This window comes from Ornithodoros turicata, chromosome 2 (genome assembly GCF_037126465.1).
Source record: "Ornithodoros turicata isolate Travis chromosome 2, ASM3712646v1, whole genome shotgun sequence".
Classification (NCBI taxonomy): domain Eukaryota; kingdom Metazoa; phylum Arthropoda; class Arachnida; order Ixodida; family Argasidae; genus Ornithodoros; species Ornithodoros turicata.
This window is the reverse complement of record NC_088202.1, coordinates 43,747,986-43,774,486: the sequence shown is the minus strand read 5'-3', so window position 1 is coordinate 43,774,486 and position 26,501 is coordinate 43,747,986. Positions and strand designations below refer to the sequence as shown.

Genomic DNA, 26,501 nt, shown 5'->3' with positions numbered 1-26,501 from the left:
TCATGTACTATGTAGAACCCAATTTAGGTTTCGCAGTGGATCTTGGACAGAGACAGCTTTATTAACCTTCACTGAACGAATAAAACAGCCACTAGAGACAGGTGGTATATAGCTCTTTCCATATTCGTTGACTTCTCGAACGCTTTCGACTGCGTAATCACATGATCTTGGATACGTTATATCTATTGAATAACTGGTCCTGCATTTATTGACAGTTATCTGTGTGACTGAACACGCATTGCTCAATATTAAGATTTTTATTCACCTCCTGTTGTTACTAATATCGTAGTTCTACAGGGCTCAATATTAGGTCACTCTTCTTGTCGCTCATAAAAGATCTTCCCAAACCGATTGAACATTCCAAGGTACTTCTATACGCGGATGACAGCACATTGCTTATGCTTATTGCTTATGACTGGCAAAAATATAAACGATCACAAACTACAGCTCGATATTAACAGATTAGTTGACTGGTGCAAACTAAGCATAAATGCAGATAAAACAGTCTTATGGTATTTCATTCACCAAAACGGGAGGTGTCTTTACCGACAGGCTTATCTCGGAAAGGTACACCGAAAACATTTCAGGATGAAGTTAGATACCTTGGTGTGATGTTTGATCGATAGTTACAGCTCGTTTCTCATATTAAGCATATCAGACAAAAAATCAGTGTTGGGGGTAGTCAGTGTAACTAAGCTACTTTTTACGGTAACTTTTAACTTAACTGGTTGCTTTTGAACTATAATAATAATAATAATAATTCGGTGTTTACGTCGCGAGACAAGTGAGATCATGAGCGACGCCACAGCGGTCAGTCTGTGGATTGCCCACCTGAGGGTTCTTTAACGTGCGATGAATGCTCATCACACGGCACCCCGTATTTAACGTCCCTCGCGGAAGACAGCGTGTCTAAGCAACTTGTACCCTGCCGCCAAGTTGCTGACGTCCTCGGCCGGGTTCGAACCCGCGATCTCGGGATCAGAAGGCGAACAGGCTACCGACTGAGCCACCGAGGCCGGTGCTTTTGAACTCCAGTAGCTTATTGAGGAACTCGTTCCTCTTTCAGCGAACTTTGTCAGAGGAACTTGAGGTAAGTTCCAAGTTCCTTTTGTTCGATTCTGGTCTACGAACGTCGCAAGCTGCGTCCTTCTCTAATGATATGACAGTACGTGCCAGAGGATATTCAACATACAGTGAACCCTCGTTATTATGACCGTGGTCGTTCCCGAAAATTTTGGTCATAATGCGGAACTGTCATGTTAACGGAAGGGTTTGCAGGGGTTTCACTGCATTGTTCCCCAGGAGTATGGTCGTAAAGCGCGTATGTCAGATTATCGGGGGTCACATTAACAAGGGTTCACTGTACCCCCCATCCAGTATGTTGGCTGGCAGTATGTTGAACATCCTCCGACACTAGCGGTGTGTTTCCCCTTTTTCTGATGAGGAGCGTCCGCTCGAAACGTCAAGCACCCTATGTATCGTCCTCCCACTTTTTTCCCCTTTTGGGTACACTAGTTACGCAGACTAGCACGTGTTTTGTGTACCTAGCAGTCCTTTTTTATCGTTCTGACGTTCATCATAGCGACAAGCAGTGTAATAATGACAGAAGGCACTGTGTAGCAAAATTAAAACTTGGTGCGGTTCTACGAAATTTGCGTAGAGAACTCATGGAACTAAATTTCCAATTCCTACTTTGTGCGCTGTTGGGAACCTCATTACGAGATCAAAATCATCAAATCAAATGCTTCGCTTCAAAAAATCAAATGCCTCGCTGAAGAAGTGTATAAAGACGCGTCTCTTTCGTCATATCAAATATTGGTATAGTTTTCGTATATGAAAACTATTATAAAACGTTTTGCATCGCCCATTGAGCGATCAAGATCTGAATTAATTATACAAAGATCAAGAACTGTAAAGTGCAAATCGAAAGTAATTCGTTACTTTCGATTCGTACTCCAAAGTACCTTAGAAACTTCTAGTTCATTTTCATTACCTGTAACTTCAGTTACATTTTTTTGCACAATTGTTTTAACTGATAACGAGTTCCATTTGTCGAGTGACTTCCTCATCTCTGCAAAAAATTGTAATCTGGGATGACACTTTTTTTTCAACTCACATACCACTTAGCTTTTACGACGCCTTCGTTAAGGTTCCGTGCACTAAAGTTTCTGGTTTCGGAGTACTGGTAGCGCCCCCTCCCGTGAAGGCCATTTCGAACTGAGCAGGTGGTTGACAAATTGTGACAATGTGGGGCAATGGAAAACTCAGGCCTCAACACTAAAAAGAGTTGTAGAGGAGATGGCGTTCCTCTCCATGAGTCCCGACCGGTGATGATGGAATGTCCCAGCGGGCAGATGTGAGTGGCCTCACACTAGGGCGGTGCCGGTAGAACTGGCTGCCAGGCGCAGTAGCGCGTCGTCGTCGTCGTCCACGGGCCGCCACATCACTCCCCTCCCTCAGACGCGGAGCGGAGCATGCGGTTGAGGTCTGCGTCGATACCATGAAGAGGAGAATGAGGACCACTCGTGGATGATAGAAGACTGGACACACGGCTTGTGATTGTGACAGTTGATGCAGCAGCAGCGGGATGACGGGAACAAGAGCGCTGCGATCCGAGCGGGTTCCAGTGATGAATGCTGAGTGTTTGATTGCTTGGATGTTTGAGTGGCAGGGATGGGCATAAATACATTTTTTGAGTATTTAAATATAAGTACAAAATACTTTGTTGAAAGGTGCTTAAATACTCTTCATAAATACTTTTCAACATGAGTATTTAAATACAAAATATAAATACAGTATATAAATACCGTAACTACTACCATAAACACTGCAGGGAAGATGGCATCTGGAATTACAGAAATAATGATGATCATAACAAATCAGCAAGCAAGAATAACATTTATTTGTTAGATTGTCATGGCGATTTTAATATTAGAGGTTTCTTGAAGACTACAACGCCGTACAACCAGATTCGCAAAGGACAACAACATCTCCACAGGTGCCGTTGAACAAAGGCTTGTACCAAATTTGACGAAGTGCTTCGTACAACAAGGTAATCGAAATTGGAGATGGTAACGATAACGGAAACCCATACCATGGTCCTCCATTAACGGAAACGGAAACGAATTGATCGTCCGGCATTGAATTCGGGTAATGGCTATTCCTGTTGTGCGATGACATTTGAGTGATTTTTCATTTTTGTCCTCCCGCAATTCTGTAACAACCGTTCCACTACCGGAAATGGTAACGGAAACGAAATTGAAAGGCCGGTATCAGAAACGGATCACGGAAACGAAAACATAGCAGCAACAAAAATGGAAACGGTAACCAAAATACGTCCGTTATCCTTCCCTGCCGAAAGGTCAAATGCAGGACAATTTTAGGATATGAATCAGTATATTCTGTATTTAGGAGTATTTATAAAGTATTTACAAGAATAAATACCCGAAAATTGATATTTAGATAAAATTATAAATACAATTTTCTAGTCTGTATTTAAATGCAAAATTGAAATATAAAATACGTTTAAATACAAAGTATTGGGGTAGCCAGTTCGACTTCGTCGAAGCTCACATCCCCATTTTTTTCTTTATCACATCACATCACAAAATAGAAATACACGAAAAAAAAAAGAAGAAATACATGTATTTATTTAAATACTGCCCATCCCTGTTGAGTGGTTGCTGATTGTGTTGAGCGGCTGCTGAGTGCGTTGAGTTGCATTGAGTGATCGTTGCTGAGCGCGCTTGTTGCTGAGTGAGTGCGTTGTTACGTGGGGCAGCTGCGTCGGAGTTGTTTCAGCCTCCTTTGTTCGTCCCCGCTGCCATCCCAGGACCTCGGTGTCAAGTTGCGAAGGCGAGTTCCTGAAACTGAGCCCTCCCGTGGTGTTGAAACAACCAATGGGACTCACGCGTGTCCAAGACGGAGGTCGTCAGAATTCTGGGCTCGGGTCCGATGTCAAGAAAAGAGGAGGACATCGGAGAAAACGGGGTCTTCCTTCCCTCTGACTGGACTCTGGCCGTTCACCCATGTATTCTCGCAATTAAACAGTTATCTATTTTGTTGTAACTATGTTTCGGTTCGCTGGTTATCCCTTCGGGTCCAAACCACGCTCGGAGGACCCTTGAACAACTGGTTGGCAGCGGTGTGGGATGAATCGCAGCTCTACGACTGGAGGACAGCGCTGGATGGATCGCATGGCTTGGAGCGGCAATCGGAGTGAGTGTTCGGTTACTTTCTAAGACACACCACGTTAGGAGTTTGTCGTGCCTAGAAATTTTGTAGTGCGACTACTGTAGTTAGTCTGTTTGATTTTCGCGTTTCGCAGTAGTCAGGACAGTCATAACCGACACTCAGAGCTGGCCGATATGGATCTCAAGAAGCTGGTAAAGACTGATCTGTTATTATTATGCGAAGAATTGGGGGTCGATACGGACGGCGCACAGTGGAAGCCATGCATCATAGCGGCTATAAAGGAGTCCGGTGCCGACGATGACGAGATTACGGAATGTTGGCAGCTTGTTAAGGACCAAAAAAGTGAAAAGTCCCGTAAAACAGAGGCCGAGGGCCAAGAGCGTCAGAGGGAGAGAGAGCTCGATTGTAGAAGACTTGAACTAGACAACAACAACAACAATAAATGAAGAAGTGATGATGACATGGTGACTTGAACTAGAGAAAGAGATTGAACTCAAGAAACTCGAGCTCGAGATGAAACGACTGGAGGAAAGACCGGCGTTGGAGACGGGTTCCTACGATCGAGATAGTATAAAAATGTCGAAGTTGCTGCAACCCTACAAGATGGGGGAGGACATTGGGTTGTTCCTAGTAAACTTTGAAAGGACCTGTGAGAAAGTTGGCATCGCAATGGATTTGTCGCGTCCCGTTTGTTGACAGTGCTTCCTTACGAGGCTGCCGACGTCATAGCTCGTCTTAGTGCAGAGGATGTCGATGATTATGAAAAGGTTAAGGAAAGTTTGCTCAGAAAGTATCGGCTTTCCACAGAGGCGTTTAGGCAGCGTTTTCGAGCCTCAGTGTTAGAGAAAGGACAGAGCTATTCAGAGTTTTCGTACGGTCTGAAAGCTAATATGTCAGAGTGGCTAAAGAGCGACAAAGCTTTCGGAAATCACGACAAGGTGCTGGAATGTTTTTATTTTGAGCAGTTTTATCAGGGGATTCCGGAAGATGTGCGTTATTGGGTTCAGGGCCGTGAAGAATCTAAGACGCTTGAGAAGGCAGCTGAACTAGCACAGGAATATGCCATGCGCAGGGAAGCACGAGGTTATGGAAAGCTCTATCATGGGAGCCGTGAGTCGTTAAAAAAGGGTCCCGAAGAAAACTCCCAGTTCAGAAAATTAGGAATGAACAAAGCAAAAGAGATGGGTCCGAGCGAACAAAGAGAGGAGACAATTCCAAAAGCCGCAGATGAGGGCCCCATATATGGGGAAACTGAGCGGAGGGGGACGCTCGACGCTGAGTTCGAGCGTCGACGACCGCTAGTGTGTCACCGCTGCAAAAGGCCAGGTCATATCGCAGCAAGGTGTAGGAACCCGGCACTAGCGTTTTCGTATGTTACAGATGATGACGAAAACTTGCGGTTGCTTCGGCCCTATTTGTTTGAGTTGGAGGTAAATGACAAGCCATGTCGAGTCCTTCGGGACAGTGCCACCACAATGGATATAGTCCACCAATCGTACATTAACCGCGAACACCTCACTGGTGATGTAGCCTGGATTAAGCAGGTGGTGGAGGAGGAAAGTGTGTGCCTTCCGGTCGCTGCGGTGAGCATCAAGGGTCCTTTCGGAGAAATCCGCACGAAGGCAGCGGTATCGGATAATTTATCCACAAATTACCCGTATTTGTTTTCAAATCGCCCCGCGGAACTCCTGCGTGAGAGAGGCTTAAAACACGAAAACAGTGGGGTGCAGGCGCTCATTCGAGCGAAAGCCCGAGAATTGGCCGCGCAAATCCGGTATAAAGAGAACAAGCCAGGTCAGCAGGGGCAGCCCGACAGCGACAAGGTGGTACCTTTAGTTAGTAAAGAAAGGATTGCTTTCGAGGTCGACAGTGACGGGGGAAGTTCGACCCAAAATTAGGAGAAGGCGGCACACGAGACAGGGGTCAGCTCAGCTACGTGCGTAACACGGGTGTTGTGAATCTAGGAAACACTCTTTAAACTTGTTCGCACCTGACCTACGCTGCTCGGTACAAACTCAACTGCATCGCATTGTAACTTTAGAAAAGAAGCAAAGACGTCTGTTCTCGTTGGAGTTAAGACAAACACTATCTTTATTCTATACAACAAGTGAAACAACTGACATATTTACAGTCACACAGAGAGGGAAAAGTCCTCATTCCCAGAAAGACAGGGAGCTCTCTCTCCCTCGGGGTCCCCCACAAGGGTGTCAGTCTTGCCGCTGTAAATGTCCTCGGGGCGCGTCTACTAACACCCGCGGGTGGAAACACTTCGTGGAACAGTTCCACAACATTCTCCCCCCAAAATGAGTGTAGGTCATTTTCTAGGCACATTCTAACGGGAAGAGTAATTGGACGGGTCGGCGAGTCACATGGCCGGAGGGCAGCTTGACAGCGCAGGAGCGGACTTTCCCGTCACGGCCTTTGTAGAGTTCCGTGACTCGCACCACCTTCCATAAATGTCGGGGGACTCTTTCCTCGTGCAGGAGGGCGATGTCTTCCCTCTGTATCCCTACTGGGCTCCCCTCACAGGAAGCAGTATGCGCGGATCTTAGCTCTAATAGATACTCGCGCTTCCACCTTCGCCAAAAATGATCGGCGAGTCTCTGCAGATGTCTCCATCGCTCCCTCAGGCTGACCGCAGACGAGGGGGGACCCGTCGTGACAGGCCCTGAAAGTAGCGCTGTCAGAGTTCGCCCAATTAGAAGATGAGCCGGGGTCAAGGCTATCGGTTCGTCTGGCGTTGACGGAAGGAAGGTTAGTGGGCGGGAATTAACAGCTGCCTCGGCCTCGTGTAAGAGGGTTGTCATTTGTTCGAAAGTAAGGCACTGACGCCCGAGGACCCGCCGAAGGCACTGTTTCACGGTCCGAACCATCCTCTCCCACCAACCTCCCCACCAAGCCGCTCGTTCCACAATATACTTCCAATGGATGCGGCTCGTGGAAGCAAAGTTTTGGGTGTCATCACTTCTAATAACGTCCCACAGCTTCTTAATGTCCCGTTCCGCTCTCTCAAAGGTGAGGGCATTATCGGTGTAGACCGTAGATGGTGGTCCCCTTCGTGAGATGAAGCGTCGAAATGCCATGATGAAGGATTTCGAAGTAAGGTCAGAGACCAACTCGAGGTGGATGGCTCTCGTTGTCGCACATGTGAAGAGTGCAATGTAGGACTTCTGGGGCGCGCCGCCGGTCTTTGCATACACAGGGCCGGCGAAATCGATCCCATTGGTGTCAAACGGATGACTTCGGTTAATTCGGTCGGCCGGAAGGGGTCCAGTCGGTGCTGTAGCACGGGTTGCTCGGAAGCGGGCGCATACCCTACACCGCAGCAAGATTGACTTCACGAGTTGTCTGGCCTGGGTAATCCACCACCTCTGGCGGAGATCTGTGAGAGTCGCTTGTACCCCTCCGTGCAAAGTGCGGCGATGGGCTCCTTCTGCGATGTGTCTCGTCAATGGGTGCTCTTTCGGTAGTAGAATGGGGTGCTTGACCTCCTCGGTATCGTCGGCGTACTGAAGTCTTCCGGTGAGACGTAGCACACCCAAGTCATCAATGAAAGGCTGTAGCCTGACTATTTTGGATGACTCGCGTAATTTCTCGCCTTGGGAGAGAGCGATGATTTCTTCTTGGTAGGCTTGGTACTGTGCTTGTTTCACCCAATATTTTTCCGCCTGCTCTATCTCTAATGATGAAAGCGGTCCGCTGGCACGGTTCTTCGGTTGACAGTTTGTTGTAAAGCGCATTATCCACGCTGTGACGCGCAAAATGCGTTGGTAGGTGCTGTATCTCTTCAAGTCGAATAATGGGGGTGTCGTCGTTGTTACGTGCGTTACGACGACGTCTTTCGGGACCCCCTCTTCTTGGAACGTATGCAAATCAGCCTCTGTTGGTGGTGTGTCCGCTTGGGGCCAAAACTGCGGTGCTTGTGATAACCATTCCGGCCCATGGAACCACAATCGGGACTCAGCCAGTGCTGTGACGGTAAGGCCTCTTGTCAGTGCGTCGGCTGGGTTAGAAACACCGGGGCAGTGCCGCCAGCATGATGGGTCACTGCTACTTTGTACTTCGCTCACGCGGTTCCTGACGAACGGCTTCCATTTTGAGGAGTTTCCCTTTATCCAGCTGAGGGCAATGGTGGAGTCCGTCCAGTAGGTGGGTTCACTGATAGTAGCCGTCAGCGAGTCACGCACCAGTTTCGCGATTCGGACCCCCATCACCGCTCCCATTAGTTCCAAGCGTGGCAGTGTGAGTTTCTTGATGGGTGCCACACGAGATTTCGCGAACAGTAGTCCCACCTTAACGTGTCCTTCCCCGTCGACTGCTCGCAAGAAGACGCATGCGCCGTATGCTTGCGGGCTGGCGTCAGTAAAAATATGAAGTTCTGCCGTGTAACCGTTCTCTCCGTGAGGCACCAAGCATCGTTCCAGTGAAATCAGGTGAAGCGTCGGAAGTTCGGCACACCATGCAAACCAATCGTCACAAATGTCATCCGGCAGTAGAGTGTCCCACTCGAGTCCTCTCTCCCATAGGCGTTGAAACAGAATCTCCACTCTGATAGTGTAGGGCGAAAGGATGCCGAGCGGGTCAAATATTTTGGCGGATGTCTGTAACACGCTTCGCTTCGTAGATTTTGCGGCAATCATGGTGTCCAGGATATGTTCTCCGGAGAATCTGAGGTGGTCATGCGTTTTGTCCCACACGACGCCAAGTACTTTAGTGTCCTCTGTTTCACCCAGCCGCCTCTCTGCATTACAGCTGATATTGTTGGACTGCTCGAATATCTTCTGGAGTTCCAGAGAGTTTGATGACCATTTGTCCAACTTCATACCGGCCTTTTGCAGTATGGCTTCTGCCCTTTCAGTCAACCTCTTCGCTTCTTCCACATTGTCAGCCCCAGTTAGCAAGTCGTCTACGTAGAACGCGTTTGCCAGTGAGTTGGCGACGTCCTCATCGGGCCCGTTCGTGCTTTTCAGGTGATGTTGTAGTGTTGCTCCGAGTAGGAACGGGCTTGCAGTAGTTCCGAACGGCACTCGGGTCATCCTCCAAATCTCAATTGGTGGAAGTGGAGCACCCGGAAGCGGTGGAGTGGCGAACCAAAGAAAGCGCAAAGCGTCTCTGTCTGATGGTCGGATGCAAATCTGCAAAAATGCCTTCTTAATATCTGCTGTAATAGCAATTTTGTGCATCCGGAAGCGCAGTAAAATCGCAACCAGTTCGGAGTTCAGCTTTGGGCCCTTCTCTAGGTGATCGTTCAGTGATGTGGCACCAGCACTGTGTGATGAGGCGTCAAAAACTACACGTATTCTGGTAGAAGTAGATCCATTGCGAATCACTGCTCTGTGTGGCATGTAATACGTGCAGCTCGAATCTGGTGAGTCGCCGAGCACTCGCTCGGCGTGATCATTTTCTACATAGCTTCGTATGGCTTCATCATACTCCATTACACTGTGATTTCGCTGCAGCCGTCTCACTAGACCTTGCAACCTGGACTTTGCTACTTCCAGGTTGTCTGGGAAATCGGTGGTACTTGCCTTCCAAGGGAGTGCAACTTCGTATCGACCATCCTTTAGGTTTAGATTTCGTTCGAATTCTCCCAGGCCGAGCTCATTCTGCTCTGCACTGCTCTTATCTTCGTCGGCTATTCCAATGCTCTCCAATTCCCAAAATCGTTTCAGAAGGTCAGGTTCTTGATTTTGTGTCGCTTCCACTCTCAGCACGCACACCGCCGTCGTGTTCTGTTTGGCAAAGTCACAGGTGAGCGTGGTAGGCCCTTGGAATGTCCAGCCGAACACTGTTGAGATGGCCACCAGCTTTTCGTTTTGCTCGCACCTGTGCACTCCGCCGGTCAACAGCTTCCACATTTGGTCGCAGCCCACCAGGAGGCTTATTCCAACTTCGCCGGGGATGTTCGGGCACAACACCTCATCTGCGATGAAACCTTTGTCGCGACGAATTGACTGTATAAATTCGTGGTCTGTTGGTGTCGCTGTGAGGTCCTTGCAAATAAATGGAATGGTTAAAGCCTCGATGGTGAATGCTTCGGAGCAGTATTGGCTGTGCAGCACAAGCTTCACAATCTTTACGGTCGTTGCAGATCTGCTGGGGCTCTCATTTGCGAAGGTGTTGAGCTGGAGAGTTGTTTCTCCCATAACCTTCAATTGAAGCTTATTGGCAACATCCTCACGAATGAAGGTACGTTGGCTTCCTCCGTCGATGATGCCCCGAAGGTAGGCAGTGGTTCTGTCGGAGGTGGCCCACGCTCGAAATGTTTGGAGCAAGATATTCGCGTCTTGCCGCGCAGGCGTACTGTTGGTTGTCCTCATGTTCGTTGTAGCAATCTGGCCATCTTCTGTCGAATTCCCTTGAGACTGCTTGTATGGATCGCACAATGATGATGCATGTCGTTTTCGGCAGTGACTGCAGGTAATCTTTGCTCGACAGTCTTTTGATCGGTGGCCCTTCCTGGTGCATCGGTAGCAGCGCATATCCTCCGAGAGCCTCTTCCGTTTTTCAGCCAATGATAAGCCGCATTTGCACTGCGGCGCGCCGTGGTCAGCCGAATTGCAAAAGAAGCGCTTCGATAGCACTTGAACGCTGTTCTGTAGTACTGCACCAGTCGGGACGAAACCGCCTACTTTTGTCCTTGATGCTCGTTGTCCATGCGCGGTGTCTTTTATGCGGGAGCGCTCTCGGCTCTCAATCTCGACACGAAGAAAATTGAGAACCTTCGTCAACTCACCGCTCGCCGTTGAATCTGACCCACTACCCGTCGAATGACGTTCGTCATGAGCTGCGTTGCCCTCGACATCTTCCGAAGGCTCGCTGAGAGCAGTGCCATAGCGAGCGAGTCGGTGATATTCCACCACCATATCTGAGGGCAACGATGTCAACAATATGTCGACCATCATTGATGCATAGCTTGCACTAGAGACGCCGAGAGCACGTAGTCCACGCACATTATTCTGAACATGGTCGTACATTGTTCGCAGTCCATGCACGTCGTTCGCCGATTTTACACCAGGCAGGTTCCACAGCTTTGCTAGATGCTCTCTTTCAATGCGGCACCTGTCCCCAAAACGTTGTCTTAAGATTTCGATGGCGTCATCGTAGCACGATTCTGATGCTTGCAAACCCATGACAGCAGAGGCAGCCGACCCACGTAGTAACGACCGCAAATATTGAAACTTTTCCGTCTTAGTGAGGTTCCGGTTATTATGAACAGTTGTTTCATATTGTTCCCAAAAAGGCTGCCACTGAGTCAACTCACCGGCGAATGATTGCAGCTGAAGTTTCGGGAGCTTGACTCCAGTGTGTGGTCGCTCACTCTCGGACGGTCGTGCTGATGGCGAAGGGGTCGCTGTTGCTGTGACCTGATCGACAAGTTGTATCTCCGCAATCCTAGTTTGAAGTTCAGCGATGGCGTTGTGCGCCTGATCTTCATAGGTGATCATCGTCGTGTACTCCTCTTCGAGGTCTTCTTCTTTGATCAGTGGCTCTACGTCTTTGTTGATTTGCCGTAGATCACTGTCGTTCGCGACGAGTCTGTTGAGCAGTCCGTTGAGTGCTGCCTTGGAAACGCTGTTATTGCCTCGCAGTTCCGCCACCTCGTTGACCAACTTCGTAATTTGCGTTCGGCGGGCGGTCCTCTTATGCTTAAGGCGGTCCATGATGTCTTCGTTGTTCAAATCCAATGCAGTAGTTGATTGCAGCGCAGTCAGATCCCGGGTTTCGGCACCATAAAATGTTGTGAATCTAGGAAACACTCTTTAAACTTGTTCGCACCTGACCTACGCTGCTCGGTACAAACTCAACTGCATCGCATTGTAACTTTAGAAAAGAAGCAAAGACGTCTGTTCTCGTTGGAGTTAAGACAAACACTAACTTTATTTTATACAACAAGTGAAACAACTGACATATTTACAGTCACACAGAGAGGGAAAAGTCCTCATTCCCAGAAAGACAGGGAGCTCTCTCTCCCTCGGGGTCCCCCACAAGGGTGTCAGTCTTGCCGCTGTAAATGTCCTCGGGGCGCGTCTACTAACACCCGCGGGTGGAAACACTTCGTGGAACAGTTCCACAACACGGGAGACCGGAGCCGGGTCGGATGCTAAAAAGAATAAGGACAGAGAGACTGAGACCGAGCGGGATGATGATGACAGGGAGCTTGAGGACCTTGACGGAATTTTTGTATCGCCTGTGTACCGTAACCTCGCAGCCCTTGTTCAGTTGGAGAAGGACACATTAGAAGATGAGCAGCGAAAGGATCCCAGTCTCAAAGTCATTCCGATCACGTTGGAAGACGAAGTTGCGAAAACGAATGTGTCATTTTATATCTAGGACGGGTTGCAATACCGAAATTTCCAAGACAGTAAGAGTAGATCGTACGATCAATTGATAGTGCCAGAGAAGTATCGAGAGGATTTGCTGCATCTGTGTCATACTAATGCTTGGTCAGGCCATCTGGGGGTTACTAAGACTAAGGAGAGGCTCCTGCAAGAGTATTGGTGGCCAGGTTACTGTAGAGCTGTAGAGGAGTACGTCAAGTCATGTGACACCTGCTAACGGGTCGGAAAACCAAATGAGCGGTGCAAGGCACCTCTCAAGCGTGTCCCATTGATTGCCGAGCCATTTCGACGTCTGGTCATTGATATTGTCGGACCACTGCCGGATACGCAGTCAGGTTACAAGTACATCTTGACCATGCTGTGTACCACCACAAAATTTCCAGAGGCAGTGCCACTAAGGCAGGTTAACTCACCGGAGATCGTTGACGCTTTATTGACGGTATTCGTGAGAATAAGGTTTCCGTCGGAAATTCAATCCGACCAGGGCACAGTGTTTACCAGTACGGTGACTACAGAGTTCTTTGAGAGATGCGGCATCCGCGTCATACACAGCTCCGTTTGTCACCCTCAATCGAATAGTGTAGAAAGGTGGCAAGGTTTTGAAGCGAGTTCTTCGAGCGTTGTGTCATGAGCGAGTTGCCGACTGGGAGGCCTGCTTGCCTGCTGCTCTTTTCGCGTTGCGGACCGCGTCGCATGAAAGCACAGGCTTCAGTCCTGCCGAGTTGGTGTATGGTAGAGCATTGCGTTCGCCTCTGAGGATGCTTCGCGAGAAGTGGGAAGGACTCTGAGAAGAAACCACTGTTGTAGAGTACGTGATTAACTTGCTCGAACGCATGCACGCGACCCGGGAGACGGTTATGTGCTACAAGGAGGCTGCCCAGAACCGCGGAAAGGCGTACTATGATAGGAGCGCACGTTTGCGCAGTTATAAGGAAGGTGACAAAGTGATGGTTCTGAGGCCAGCCAGGCAGAACAGCTCCAGGTTCACTGGGAAGGTCCTGTAGAGGTGGTGGACAAACTGTCGGAAACCAATTATATCATAAAGATGACAGGGCGAAGAAAGGAACTGCGTATTTATCACACAAATTTGATAAAGCCCTATGTAGAAAGGTGTCGGGTGTTGAATGAGGCCAGGAGACAAGAGTCGGCAAGTCGGACCAGACTATTTTAATGACAGCTCTGGCCGGTCGCTCGAGTGGAATAATAACTATAAACTAGCTCGCATCTCGCAAGCGCGAGGTGGCAGGCCAGAAAAGGGTCATGTGGCCAATGGCGATGGTGGTGCAGCTAGTGCTGCTACAAAGGGAACATGTGGTGAGTTTTGCACGGAATGTGGGGGAAGAGATGCCACTAGGTATCCCAGAAATTGCCAAAGAGTGCAAGTCGTACACGGTAGAGGAGGTGACAAAGAAAGCGATTGAGAACGGGGAGCTTAACGGAGGCCAGAAGAAAGATGTAGAAGTTTTGATTAGTCAATTTAGTGAGTTATTCACCGAGCGCCCCGGAAGCACAGACGCGATCAAACACGACATTGAACTGACCTCAGAGCAGGTGATCCGACCGCAACCGTACCGAACATCTCCAAGACAGAAGGAGATAATCGAGGAAGAGGTAAACAAGATGCTCGCATTTGGGATAATTGAGCCCGGCGATAGCGACTTCGCTTCTCCCCCCCCCACCATTTTGGTCGTAGAAGTTCCCGGTAAATACCCGCGACCGAGTATCGACTACAGGCGATTAAATGCCATCACAAAAGACCTAACGTACCCCATACCTAACATAGAAGAAAGGGTTGAGAAAGTCAGTGGCGCCAACTATATTTCAACCATTGATCTAGTGCGTGGGTACTGGCAAGTGCACCTTACCGATAAAGCCAGCCGCTACGCGGCGTTCATAATGCACATGGGAACATTCCGCCCTCGCAAGTTGGCATTTGGACTGAAAAATGCTCCATTTTGCTTCTCACAGCTTATGGACAGGGTTCTAAGAGGGCTGGAGAGCTACGCATTGCCGTACCTAGACGATGTTGACATTTTTTCTAACACCTGGGAGGAACATCTCGCCCATTTACGAAGTGTCTTCTAGTGCCTCAAACAAGCAGGCCTATCAGTTAAAACGGAAAAATGTCACCTGGGATGTGCAGAAGTCGAATACCTCGGACACATAGTTGGCCAGGGAAAACGGAGGCCACTCGACCTCAAAATAGCTGCCGTATAAGAGTTCCCCAAGCCTGTGAGAAAAACGGACATCAGATCGTTCCTCGGTCTAACAGGATATTATCAACGTTACATCGCTAATTATTCAGAGATTGCGAGCCCCTTGACTGACGCGCTACGCAAGGGAGAACCCACAGAAGTGAAGTGGGACGAGTGGGACCTCGGTGTCAAGTTGCGAAGGAGAGTTCCTGAAACAAAGCCCTCTCGTGGTGTTGAAACAACCAATGGGACTCACGCGTGTCGAAGACGGAGGTCGTCAGAATGCTGGGCTCGGGTCCGATGTCAGCAAAAGAGGAGGACATCGGAGAAAACGGGGTCTTCCTTCCCTCTGACTGGACTCTGGCCGTTCACCCATGTATTTTCGCAATTAAACAGTTATCTGTTTTGTTTTAACCCTGTTTCGGCTCGCTGGTTATCCCTTCGGGTCCAAACCACGCTACCACGGAGGACCCTTGTAACAGCGTTGAGTTGCGTTGAGTGATTGTTGCTGAGTGGGCGACAGTACCGCGACCGGTACAAGAGCGTGACTGCTGGGTGTCCCAATGAAATGCCGGGGAAGACCATCGTGAAACAGGTGGAGCCCGTAAACAGAGCTTGCTGTAGTCTCCCTGCGGGTCCCCGATGGAACAGTAGTCCCGCTGCTACTTGCCTGCTAGAAGGTTGTTCGCCGCTGCATGGTTTGCTGAAAAATTTAGGACGGTGAATGGCCTAATTACGCCGAATGAAGGATGGTCCTAGACAGAGCCGGTCGCGAGGCGACACAGACAAGATGGGGATTAGTGTTTTGCCGAACGGTAACACAAGCGCTTGCTGCTGAACTTCGGAAAATGTCGCGATCAACAACTATAGCAACCCCAGGAGGACTGTTACGAACTCCCTGAATTGTGGTGTACTGTCACCTTAATATCCGGAAAACTGCAGCATGATACACGTTTGCCAACACATTTTAAGCACACACTAAGCGCGACAAGTCTGAGCAAGCAATCTTGCCACATGCTCAAATCGCTCAAAACAACAACAACAACAACAACAAAAGAATACCAAGAGAATAGACTCAAAGCAGTATATATTCCCATATATTGTGATAACTGGCTTATGATGTATAGCGATTGTTACCTACATAACTACCGCATTTTCTTTTGTGTTATATGTTGTTCTGGAATGTAAGTACTCCATTTGATTGAAGAGTTTCTCGATATCTGTTCTTGTTAGTAACACGATATCTCGAAACAATAGTTTCAACTATGAGGCTATGTGTTTCATAACTATACAATTTTGTGAAGTAAAATAAATGTCAAAATTGCCGTGCATCACATAGATGATACTGAATTCGTGTCGCAGTAATGGGTAACACAGCTTGGAAAGACGGCAGTACACAGACAACTGTGTAAATAATAACTCATCACTTGCTAGGAGTGCTGGCAGTTTGAACGGAACATTCTCATCTATCTACACAGATCGACTGATCTGCATGCCGTAACCATGTTTACCAGTATGCGCAACGTATAGCACATATTGCAATTACGACTGGGCCAACGTTTATCTTGTTCCGAGTTTCACGGACTCCGTACATATTGCCACTCTCGCCAAGCTTAATGCATTTTTTAAAGGTAGAACTCCGGAAGAAGCAGCATAACAGATCAATTATAATTCTCGAAGCCACGACGTACAAAACTACAGCCATTGCAGCCGTCTCACCTACCCAGTTGCGAACAGTTCCGCCGCTGAGTGGCGCCGAAGGCAGAGCGTCGAGCTGGCCCCTGTGAAGTGCACGGGGCCTTGGCATTACTTATAAATTGAGTGTAGTTTCGTGGGTCTGCTTAAATCGGCAGGTTAGAGCCGGCAGTTTATCGTGGTTTTGGTCTTCTTCTTTTATGTGTGTGTGTGTGTGGGGGGGGGGGGGGAACCTCTTGCGTAAAGCTTTTGCCCTAGTAAGTAGTCTTCATAGTTAGTGCAATCACAATGCGAATTTAGTGCAAAGTATTTACTCAGTTACTACTGACTACAGACTTCAGTACCAGTTCTCATTCGTGGCAGCGTATAGTTAAAACATCAAAATAAATAACGACTTGCTTGATTCAGTCTCAGTTTCAAGCACGCGTCAAGGCCACAACCACTCGGTGGAACTTTCCGTCTTTTCTCTTGCCTCCTCCCTCTCCGCCACATTTATTTATGTTAATCTTGTTACGTATTGGTGTTCTAGTAACTGTCTCCCGCAATAGCAAAAATTCTACAATGCACTGATAGCCTTGCCGTTGTACAGTTATCAGCCAGGTTTCTTCTTATGGAATCACACTTAAGGGAGAGGAAGCGTTTTTTTCTTCTTTTTCCTGTTCTAGACCCGAACTTGAACTGAACCGATACGCCAGAAGCCCCACCCCGTCCCCCACCAAAAATAAAAACAATAACTGTTCCAGTCCGTGATATCGCTAAGAGGCTCCTCCAGATATAGGGACGTCAGATTTCATAACGTTGTACAAGTTGTTACCCTAACGAATGGTGGATTCGATTGGTCGATCCGGAGCCCAACAGCATTTCGCAACACCGCCATTTTGATTGTTTTAACCCATTAGCGCTCGCTGTACTATACAAGGTACACCCACATTAAACTTTTTTTCTGGTAATGGGAAAAAATATTTTCCGATTGTTATAGCGCTTATTTGTTGCCGGAGGGTCCATTTACGCAGCCATTTTTAAAGCCACCGTTTGCGTTCCCCCCTCTCCGCACTTTTTTCCCCGAGTCTGAGGACGTAGCCAGGGTGAGGGGGCTGTTACATTTTCTCTAAGATCACGTTGTATTCTGAACTGAGTCAGTTTTGGTTTTTGGTGCATTTAGTATAATAGCTAGACATACTGGATACTATTTCTCGAGGTGATGTACGTCGGTTGACGAATGTAACGAGCGATGAAACGTTAATGTACCTAGATATAGTTAGTACAATGGGCTCATGTGAGTGCACATCACAATGCTGCTAACAGTGTGGGGTGGACATGATCCAGACTTCCTTGCAGACGTAACCTGTTCTATGGTTCGTGCAATGCCCTAGAAAAGATAGAAGAGGCTAATGGGATATATTAGGGAGAGGCACCAAAATATTTTTAATCTTACTGATAGTGCAATTCTGGCACACTAGGGCTAATGTACATCTTGCGCCACTTCATGAACTTGCAGGACAGAAACTCTCGGCAGAATTATATTTCCTGCAGATAGTTCCTGCAGATTTCCTGCAGTTAGATTACCTGCCGAGATGGTAAATTCAAATTCTCTTCATTCCCGCTTTATACTGTTCAACCAACCTGCCAGGGTGCTCGGGAAAGCCCATCAGCACCGAGCGTGAACCGTTACCTGAACCGTGTTTCTTAACGGAAAAGTAAGTCGGCCTACGCCTGACTAACCTGTCCTTCCTTTCTTTTTTCAGTACAACATATCCCCCCCCACCCCGTTGCGTCGTTGTCTTTTACTGTGAAACAGCTGAATTGCCGTCTGTATTAGGGTGACCAAATTAATGAAGGTATTGAAAACGGGACAAAAGAGCAAGCGCGAATAGAGAAAACAATGTAAGAAAATGCTGGGACTCTTTTCTTTACTTACTTTTTTTTTTTTTTTTTTATAGTGCGAATAGAGGAAGGGGTAACATTAGTAGACGACTCGGTCTTTCTTGTTCGACAAGCACGACAGATTCAGCAACAGCTAAAGTTTCAGTCCGCCCCCCTGAAAAGAAGATACTCCCGACAACCGTGACACTATGTTTTCAGTCACACAGTGTTTGACTGTGGCTTTTCGTTTTTCTTTCACCGACGGAACTCTTCTTCTTACCGCCATTCCCCTTTTCCTTTTTTTCTTTTTTCCGCTCTACGTAGGTGTATTGGGGTATGCAGTCCGATTTAGTCGTGACTCACCTCCAAAGCCGTTTCGATGAGGGGGGGAGGGAGAGGGGCAGTTGCCCCGGCCCCCTTCCCACAGAGGGCGCTTGCCCTGGCAGGTTGGCTGGACAGTATAAAGCGGTAATGAAGACAGTTGGAATTTACGATCTTGGCAATGCAAGTGAGCGTTTTCTTCTCTTTGTTTACAGAGCCTCTGACGGCAGTGAGGGGTAGACTTGACGTTTACCCTGCCCGGGCGCAAACTCGCCTCGCCACGGCTCTGCTCACCTTCCCATTTTTTTTCTTCTATCCGTCACCATCACCATCACCAAGGTACTCCCGGATGTTACAACGGACGCAGTGATAAATTGTGTTCCGAAAAAGGAAACATTTTCCTGTCATGTGTAACATGTGTAAATGTGTAAATATTTTGTTTCAATTGTAGAAGCTAGCCTCATTGAAAGTCCCCTTACAACGTGAGCCAAAGATCCATGAACATGACACCGTTAGAGGTTGCCTTTGTGTCTCAGGACGTTCCAACTAAGCGTTGAGCGTTAAATACGAGGGGTGTTCAAGTCAAACCGGGACTTGTCATTTTTCGCAAAAATAAAATGAACTTACGCGAGAAATTAGTTTTATTTTTCAACGTAACCTCCAGCTGCACTAATGCACTTGTACCAGCGTTTCACGAGGGCTTGGATGCCAGCAGCGTAGAAATCCTTACCGGTGCGTAGCAGCCATGATCGGACCGCATTTTTGACCTCGTCGTCGCAGCTGTAGTGGCGGCCCTAAGGAACGCCTTCAGTGGCCTGAAGAGATGGAAATCGCTGGGGTCGAGGTCTGGACTGTAAGGGGGATGTGGCAGCAACTCCCAGCCATGTTCCTATAAGGTGGGCGTCGTGAGATGCGCGGTATGCGGGCGTGCATTGTCCTGTAGGAGGAGGGGTCGTTTCGTGATGAGGCCCTGCCGCTTTTGCTTCAGCGCCTTATGCACATCCCTGAGGACCTGGCAGTAATATGCACTATTGATGGTGGTACCACTGGGCAGAAAATCAACATGAACAACGCCAGCCCTGTCCCAGAAAACCGTGGCCATGACCTTACCCGCAGACGGGGTGCTTCAGAACTTCTTGGAAGCTGGCGAGCCCGGATGCTTCCACTGTTTTGATGCGCGTTTAGACTCAGGAGTGAAATGGTGCACCCACGTTTCATCGCATGTGATGATCCGATCAAGGAACGGCTGTCCTTCAGTGTCGAAATGGTACCTTAGCCCTTGGGAGATTTCTAGTCTTCTCTGCCGGTCAAACACGGAGAGCTGATCCTCGGGACCCAACGGGCACCAACTTTCCGAAACTGGAGGTGTTCATGAATGATAGTGTTCATTGTTCCCACAGAAAGGTCCGTCTTTCGAGCCTGTTCGAGACATGTTATCCGTCGGTCCTTGAGGATCAGGCGCTCTACAAGTTAGATGTTCTCAGGAACTCTGACACCGCGGGCTCTGAGCCGCCTCGGTCGGTATCGTCCTGCACTGATGTACGGCCGTCCCGGAACCGTTTGCACCACTTAAACGCTTTGCTGCGGCTAAGTGTATCGTGGCCATACTGAGCCTGAAGTCTCCTGTGAATTTCAGATGACTTTACGCCTTCATTCACGAGAAACTTCATGACAATTCGCTGTTCGATGTGCGCGCTCAGATGGTTGTCGGCATCTTGTCTAGCACGTGTCTTCGGTTTTGCACAACCTTTGGAGCACCACGTGATGAACGCGGAGGCCTGTCGCGTGTGAAAATGACGAAAAAGAAGTAGCGCGAGCCATTTGTACAATCAGGAGACAGAAAGTCCCGGTTTGACTTGAACACCCCTCGTAAATACATAGTTGTAAAAATAGTTGAACGCCGACCATGTCCGTCTGTGTCTTCTCTGCGTTCCATCATATCAAATGTTTACTACTTATATGTATGTATGTACAATTCGACAAAAACAACAACTACATGAATGACGATGGGATGAGGTGAATACTACGTGTGTAAACATTCTATCGGTTTTGCCTTCCTTCGTTTCATACTGATCCTAAAAACAGTCGCCATCCGCAATAACGGGGCATATTGCTTCGCTGAAACAAAAAAGGCAGGACGGTGGGAACCGAGCTCCTAAAACGGAACGTCTTGTTACCCTATAGTCTGAATATATCAAATTTGCACAGACGTTGCTCTGTTGAGAACCCTATGGTCAAAAATAGAGAAAGAAACAGAGGAACTTTGGCACTTATTTTATCGTGTAAAACGAGTTGTGAAATTTTGCGAGAGAGCAACGTTATACCGCAATAGCCACGAATTTGTGCCCCGGGCTTGTGCAGAGCAGAGGTGGCTCACTGGCACAACAAAAATAAAAATTGAACTGATATGTTTGTACGTTTAGCTGATAATTCTTCTCCAGAGAATTGAATGAACACAAAAACAGAAAACGGGCAACTGAATAAAGAAACAAGTGTGTTGAACATGTATGTTTCAAAAATTTTCACACAAACCGAGCTGAGCACCTCAGGGCGCAAATCTAAAGAAAGGACACCACACGCGCCCATTATATTATTGATGAAGTACACCTCAAGCCCCCACGAACTAGTAAATATTTTTTTCCTCAAATTTCGTACATGGTATGCTCAACATATCCCAACTGCGGCAATGAAATGCCGCTAAAATCCCTGCAGCAGTGTTTCCATAGATCGTCATGGGAACTCGTGCATTTTGTATTGTAACTTTGCGCTGCAATGCTCAATCACTTTGAATTTTTTTATTCCGTGTTAGCGCCGCGAAGCAACTGTGGCTATGAGCGGCGCATAGATGTGGATAGATGGAGAGAGGACAGCAGGAAGGAGTGGGAAACAGGGGGTTAGCATGCATCCTGGGCCAACTTCAGGGGGAATTGTGCCGACTTTCATCTGGAAGGTATTCGGCAAACCCAGGGAAGACCTCAGACAGCACAGCCGGTGGTAGGATTCGAACCCACCACCTCCCAGTCCTCAGCACGGCCTTGGCTACCACCAACGAGCGGGACGCCTTAACCCGCTCGGCCAAACGCCGCTGGTTTCAAATTTTCCAGGACTGGATGTCCTTCGGAGCTGAGCAATTACTCAATGCAGGGGGAATGTTCCACCTGCATTGAGTAATTGCTCTTTATACACCTCCCAAAGAGAAGCTCCCCTGCAGTGTCGCCTGCAATCGATCGCGGTTGCACCATACTCGGCCCTTGGTCTAACCAGATCGACCATCGCCAAGCTTTTGGGTACTTTCAGATTTTTCACCGGGACACCGGTCTCCTCTCTACCCCATGATGTGCCTGCGTACCTGTGTGCTGTGTTTTTGCCTAGCGTTCTGTTGATGTCTCACTGACTCCACTGGCTATGGACCCCTATTCAGCGTCGTTCATCACCTCATCATCAGGACGCATCTTATCCTCCCCATTGTTCCTTTGGGTAGTGGGCTGCACCTCATGTGGCGAATTTCCCCATTCATCATCATTAATTTACCTGTTGTTGTTGTTGTTGAGTAATTGCTCAGCATGACATTCTAGCACAGGTGGATTTTTATGGTGGGAGGGGATATATGTTTATTAAGAAAAAAAGACAGGAAAGGTTAGCCAGGAAAAGAGCCGGCTTGCTATAAGGAAAAAGGGAAAAAGAAAAAACGGAAAAGAAAAAGAAGGAAAAGGAAAGAAAGAAAGAAAGAAGAAAAGAGACACTGGAACAACGTCACATGCTGTTCACGAGTCCCGAGACTGAAAAAAATGAGGAGAGCGGAAGTGACAGCCCATTGATTGGGATACAGGACGGGGCCAAGGAGCGTGACCAACGAAAAGTCGTTACAGCCAACCTGGAGCAGACTGCAACGGAGGGTTTTCCTATCGTGAAGGTGTTGCTGACAATGCAGGATCTGATGTGGTATATCAGCTTCCACGCCACAGATATTGCAGTTTCATGAATTTAGCCGACTCATAGGGTAACGTACTGTACAGGGTGTGTGCAGGTAAACCTAACTGGCATTTGCGCACTTAGCTTGTTGTTTGCTTAACTGACGAGGCACGATGGCGCATTTATGCGTGGAAAATCTACAGAAAAATCGTGGAAGCCATACTCAGCTTAAAAAGTAAACAGAGCGACGAAACCGCCGGGGGGTGACAAGGAAAGTCAGCCACAAAGGACGGCTTGCTATTCTTTGTTAGACAATTCCTTAGTGCGTATTCCTGGGGCAATTAAGAGTAAGGCGATGTGGGGTCAGAGGTCTTCCGCCGTCCCACACACGATGTCACAGACTGCTGCGGAGACTGGTACCACGCAGGTAGTGGAGAAGCGCCGCGGTTACACCACTGCTCCGTGTGCCACGTAGTGTTGCGGGAGAGATGGAGTATCCGAATCTGGTCCGGCGAGACTTGAGCTTGTCGCGGAAGGACCTGGAACGGCGTCATGCAGTCGAGAAGAAGGTGACGAATGTATGCCTCAGCCTTGCAGGTAGAACATAAGGGTGTGGCTTGCTGGTCCATTTTGAACAGCCTAGGGCGACGTTGAGGCGGAGCCGATGTATGACTAATTCTTCCCTCCTTGAGACAGGACTGTAGATAGTGTACTCCATCGTTGGGTCAGTGGACCTCAAGAATGGGTGGGTCCTGGCAGTGTCCTTGGCAAACAGCTTTGTGCTGACAGTAAGGAAGCGGCGTCGCTGCAGTTCGCTGGCCGATGTCTAGATGTGTATTCCACCAACCGGCTCTAACGCATGGGCACGTTTCGCCGCGGCGTCAGCGCGAGTATTGCCGGGGATGCCGACATGGCTCGGAACCAATAGAAACCACACAGTGTGGCATGAGGACAGGAGCCCATTGTATATTACGAGGATCAGGGAATGCACGTCGCAGACTATCTTGACCACGACCTACTGTACACTGACAGTATATAGTAGGTCGTGACCTTGACAGAGTAAGATACCAGGATAGCTAGGGCCGCTTTGCTGTCAGTGAGTACCGTCCAAGCACTAGGCTGGGAAGCAGACATATGCTTCAAGGCAGCAAGAATAGCAAGCAGCGCAGCTTCTACAGGTAACGTTTCATAGGGAAGCAGAAACGCATGCCCGAAGTCGTCGCTAGGGACATAGTACACCGCCGTCGACGAACCTTGCCGCACTGACCCGTCAGTGTATACCTCCGTTCTGTGGCTATAGCTATTCTTGGCATGAATGTGGTCCAGGGTAAGTTGACATGCAGCGACCGGTGGTATGCTGTTTTTGCTAGCAATGCCAGGGACAGACTCATGTACGATGGGCTGACTCAGCGTCCACGTCGGTGGCGCGTACGCAGCAGAGGTGACGCTGTGAGAGATGTAGCTGTTTAGACGAAGCAGAGCACTATACAATGCGGACGACGGGGAAGACAGATATCTCGTAGATAATGATGGGTATGTCGGCTGAAGAATCGGATCTAAGCACCAAGAGTTTGTTTGTTGGAGGTTCTCGCGCCTCTGCAAAAACGGAGAAGGTCTCTGTTGTCTTAGGCACATCTAAGCAAAAGCGAAGGCTTCTAGCTTGAGCACCGAGTAATGCCCTGTCACCAGAAATACTGATAGACTGTATCTTAAGGTGACGAGGACCAACGAAGAGTGGACCTGGCGGAGGTCAGCACTGGATGGACCCCAGGATGATCCACATAGATACCGGATGACATTGACAAACCTGTTTGTGGTTGCACCAATCGCCCTAATTTGTCGTGCCCACGTGAGCCCGAGGTCAATTATCACGCCAAGATAGCGGACGTGGGAGACAAACGGCAGAGCAGACCCCTCCACAAATATTAGGTATTTGTGGAAAGAGCGGCGCGTAAACGCCATTGCTATTGTCTTACTTGGCGAGATGGAGAGACCGCGTTCCGCGAGATAGAGGACCGTGGTGTCGAGAAACGTTGGCTTCGATGCATTAGAATAGGGCGACACGGCGGTCTCAGGAGAGTTGTGTGCAGGTACTGCTAGGGGAGCTATCGGTGCAGAAACCAAAACGATGTCCCACAGGGATGCTCATCGGTAGTGCCCCTAGCGGCACCTGCACACAACTCTCCTGAGACCTTCCGAGTTGCCTTATTCTAATGTACGGAAGCCGTCGTTTCGTCGCTCTGTTTATTTTTTACGCTGAGTGTGGCTTTCACGATTTTTTTCTGTAGATTTCGCACGCATAAATGCGCGCCATCGTGCGCCTCCGGAAGTTCGTCAACTAAAGGACGACGGAAGCGAAAACAAGCTGCAAAGCTGCTTACTTCATATTGCGGTGTGTACCAGAACAATGCGGAATTCGACTGAGATTTACTTATATTCGTTGAAATGACACCATAATCGCGATATAAAATTCGGCCGCGGAGCACTCTGAGCCCCTGGTGAGCGTCGCCGCGCCGCCGTAGCAGACCACGGAAGTGACGTACGTTGTCTCTCCTGTTCGATTTCCTGTCCTTCATTTTGCGGTTGTTTTGCGATTGGAGGTTGATTTTCGCGGCAAGAAAAATAATACATGCTTGTGAAGTGTTTCCTGGCTATGCTACAGCATGTTGCCGACTTCCTTTCGGCAACGCGCGGACAGAGTGTTCCTTGGACGAACGACACACGGATAAAAAGCACAAACACAGCGTCAAACATCAACTGACGTTTATTACAAAGACAACACTACCGAGGCTGGCCCCCAAAATCCTTCCGAAGGAAGGTGACCTCATTGGGCGCGTTAGGTTCGTGCTCCGGGAACATTCCCTCTTTCAAGGGATCACTTAACACCTCCGAAGTGACTTCCGGTGCACGTTCCCGGGTGCACCCTGCGCACCCCTTCTTCGGAGCCGGGGAGCCTGGGAACGCTGGGGAAGAGCGAGGCCAGTTCCGGAGCGTGACGCATGTTCCGGTGTACTGCCTTTCGAAATGGCGCAACCGTTGGAACACGTTGCAACCGCCGATGCTCTTTGTGTTTCCGGAATCATCGGATGTCGGCGGTAAATAGTTATACGATTATAGATGACTGCTATGGTCTACTGCTATGTTTACCTAAAAGCAGACGACTAAAGAAAGCTCGATAGGCGGCGCGCGCTCAGCGGCTCTAGCGCTCGGCTTCCGGATAGGCTCACAAACACCATTAAGTAGAGACACCAAGGGTATGTTCCCCTGAAAACCCGGGTTGTGGCGATCGGGAGCCTGCTTAACGCGCCCATTCTCTCTAGAGGTGAGAGTCTTGCTGCTTACATTGCTGGCTGACTTACCTTGCGTTCGGCCAGGATACGTTTCAGAACAAACACGCTCTACTCGTCTGTGGTTGTTTCCGTGGTCGTATTTGTGGTTGGCGCTCGACTGGCAATCGAGAGATGCGTAGTTCAAATTCCGCCGATGTCTGACTTTTGTGATGACTGTCATATTTAAATTGTTTCCGAAAGACAGGAAACTTATTATCGCCGCGAATCCGTCTATGCCTACTTGGAGACAGGTGAAACAAGACAAGTAGTGCGCAGACATATTGTTGACGAATGGTTTCAAACAAATCCGGAGGTGCTCATTAGCCTTGGCTTGTCAACGAAGTACATGAGGCTGAAAGAAGGAGCGGCCCCTTCTGTATTTTCACGGAAACGGAAGGCACAAATCTTTACCTCCACTTGGCGTTTCGGCGTACGTCTGATTCCCGCTGCGGGAAAAAAAAAAAAAAGAAGAAACATAGGTGCGAACCCATCTCTTATCGGATATATATGGCCTTCAGACTTCCACGAGATCTCCGAATTCGAACATCTTGAGGCGTTGTTCGGAATTCGCCGTGTTTAGCCCGTTCACCTGGCAGCATAGCTGGGCGAACTCACTCATGAGGGCCCTCATGAGTGCCCCTCACCCTCAC

At 48.6% G+C, this 26,501-nt stretch overlaps 1 protein-coding gene across 1 annotated transcript; it reads right to left on the bottom strand.

The window, feature by feature from the left end:
- Positions 1-6,515: 6,515 nt before the first annotated feature.
- LOC135384579 (uncharacterized) lies at positions 6,516-11,858 on the bottom strand. Its single transcript, XM_064613775.1, has one exon. It carries the CDS (start codon positions 11,856-11,858, stop codon positions 6,516-6,518), a length of 5,343 nt encoding a protein of 1,780 aa, XP_064469845.1.
- Between the last annotated feature and the right edge of the window lie 14,643 nt (positions 11,859-26,501).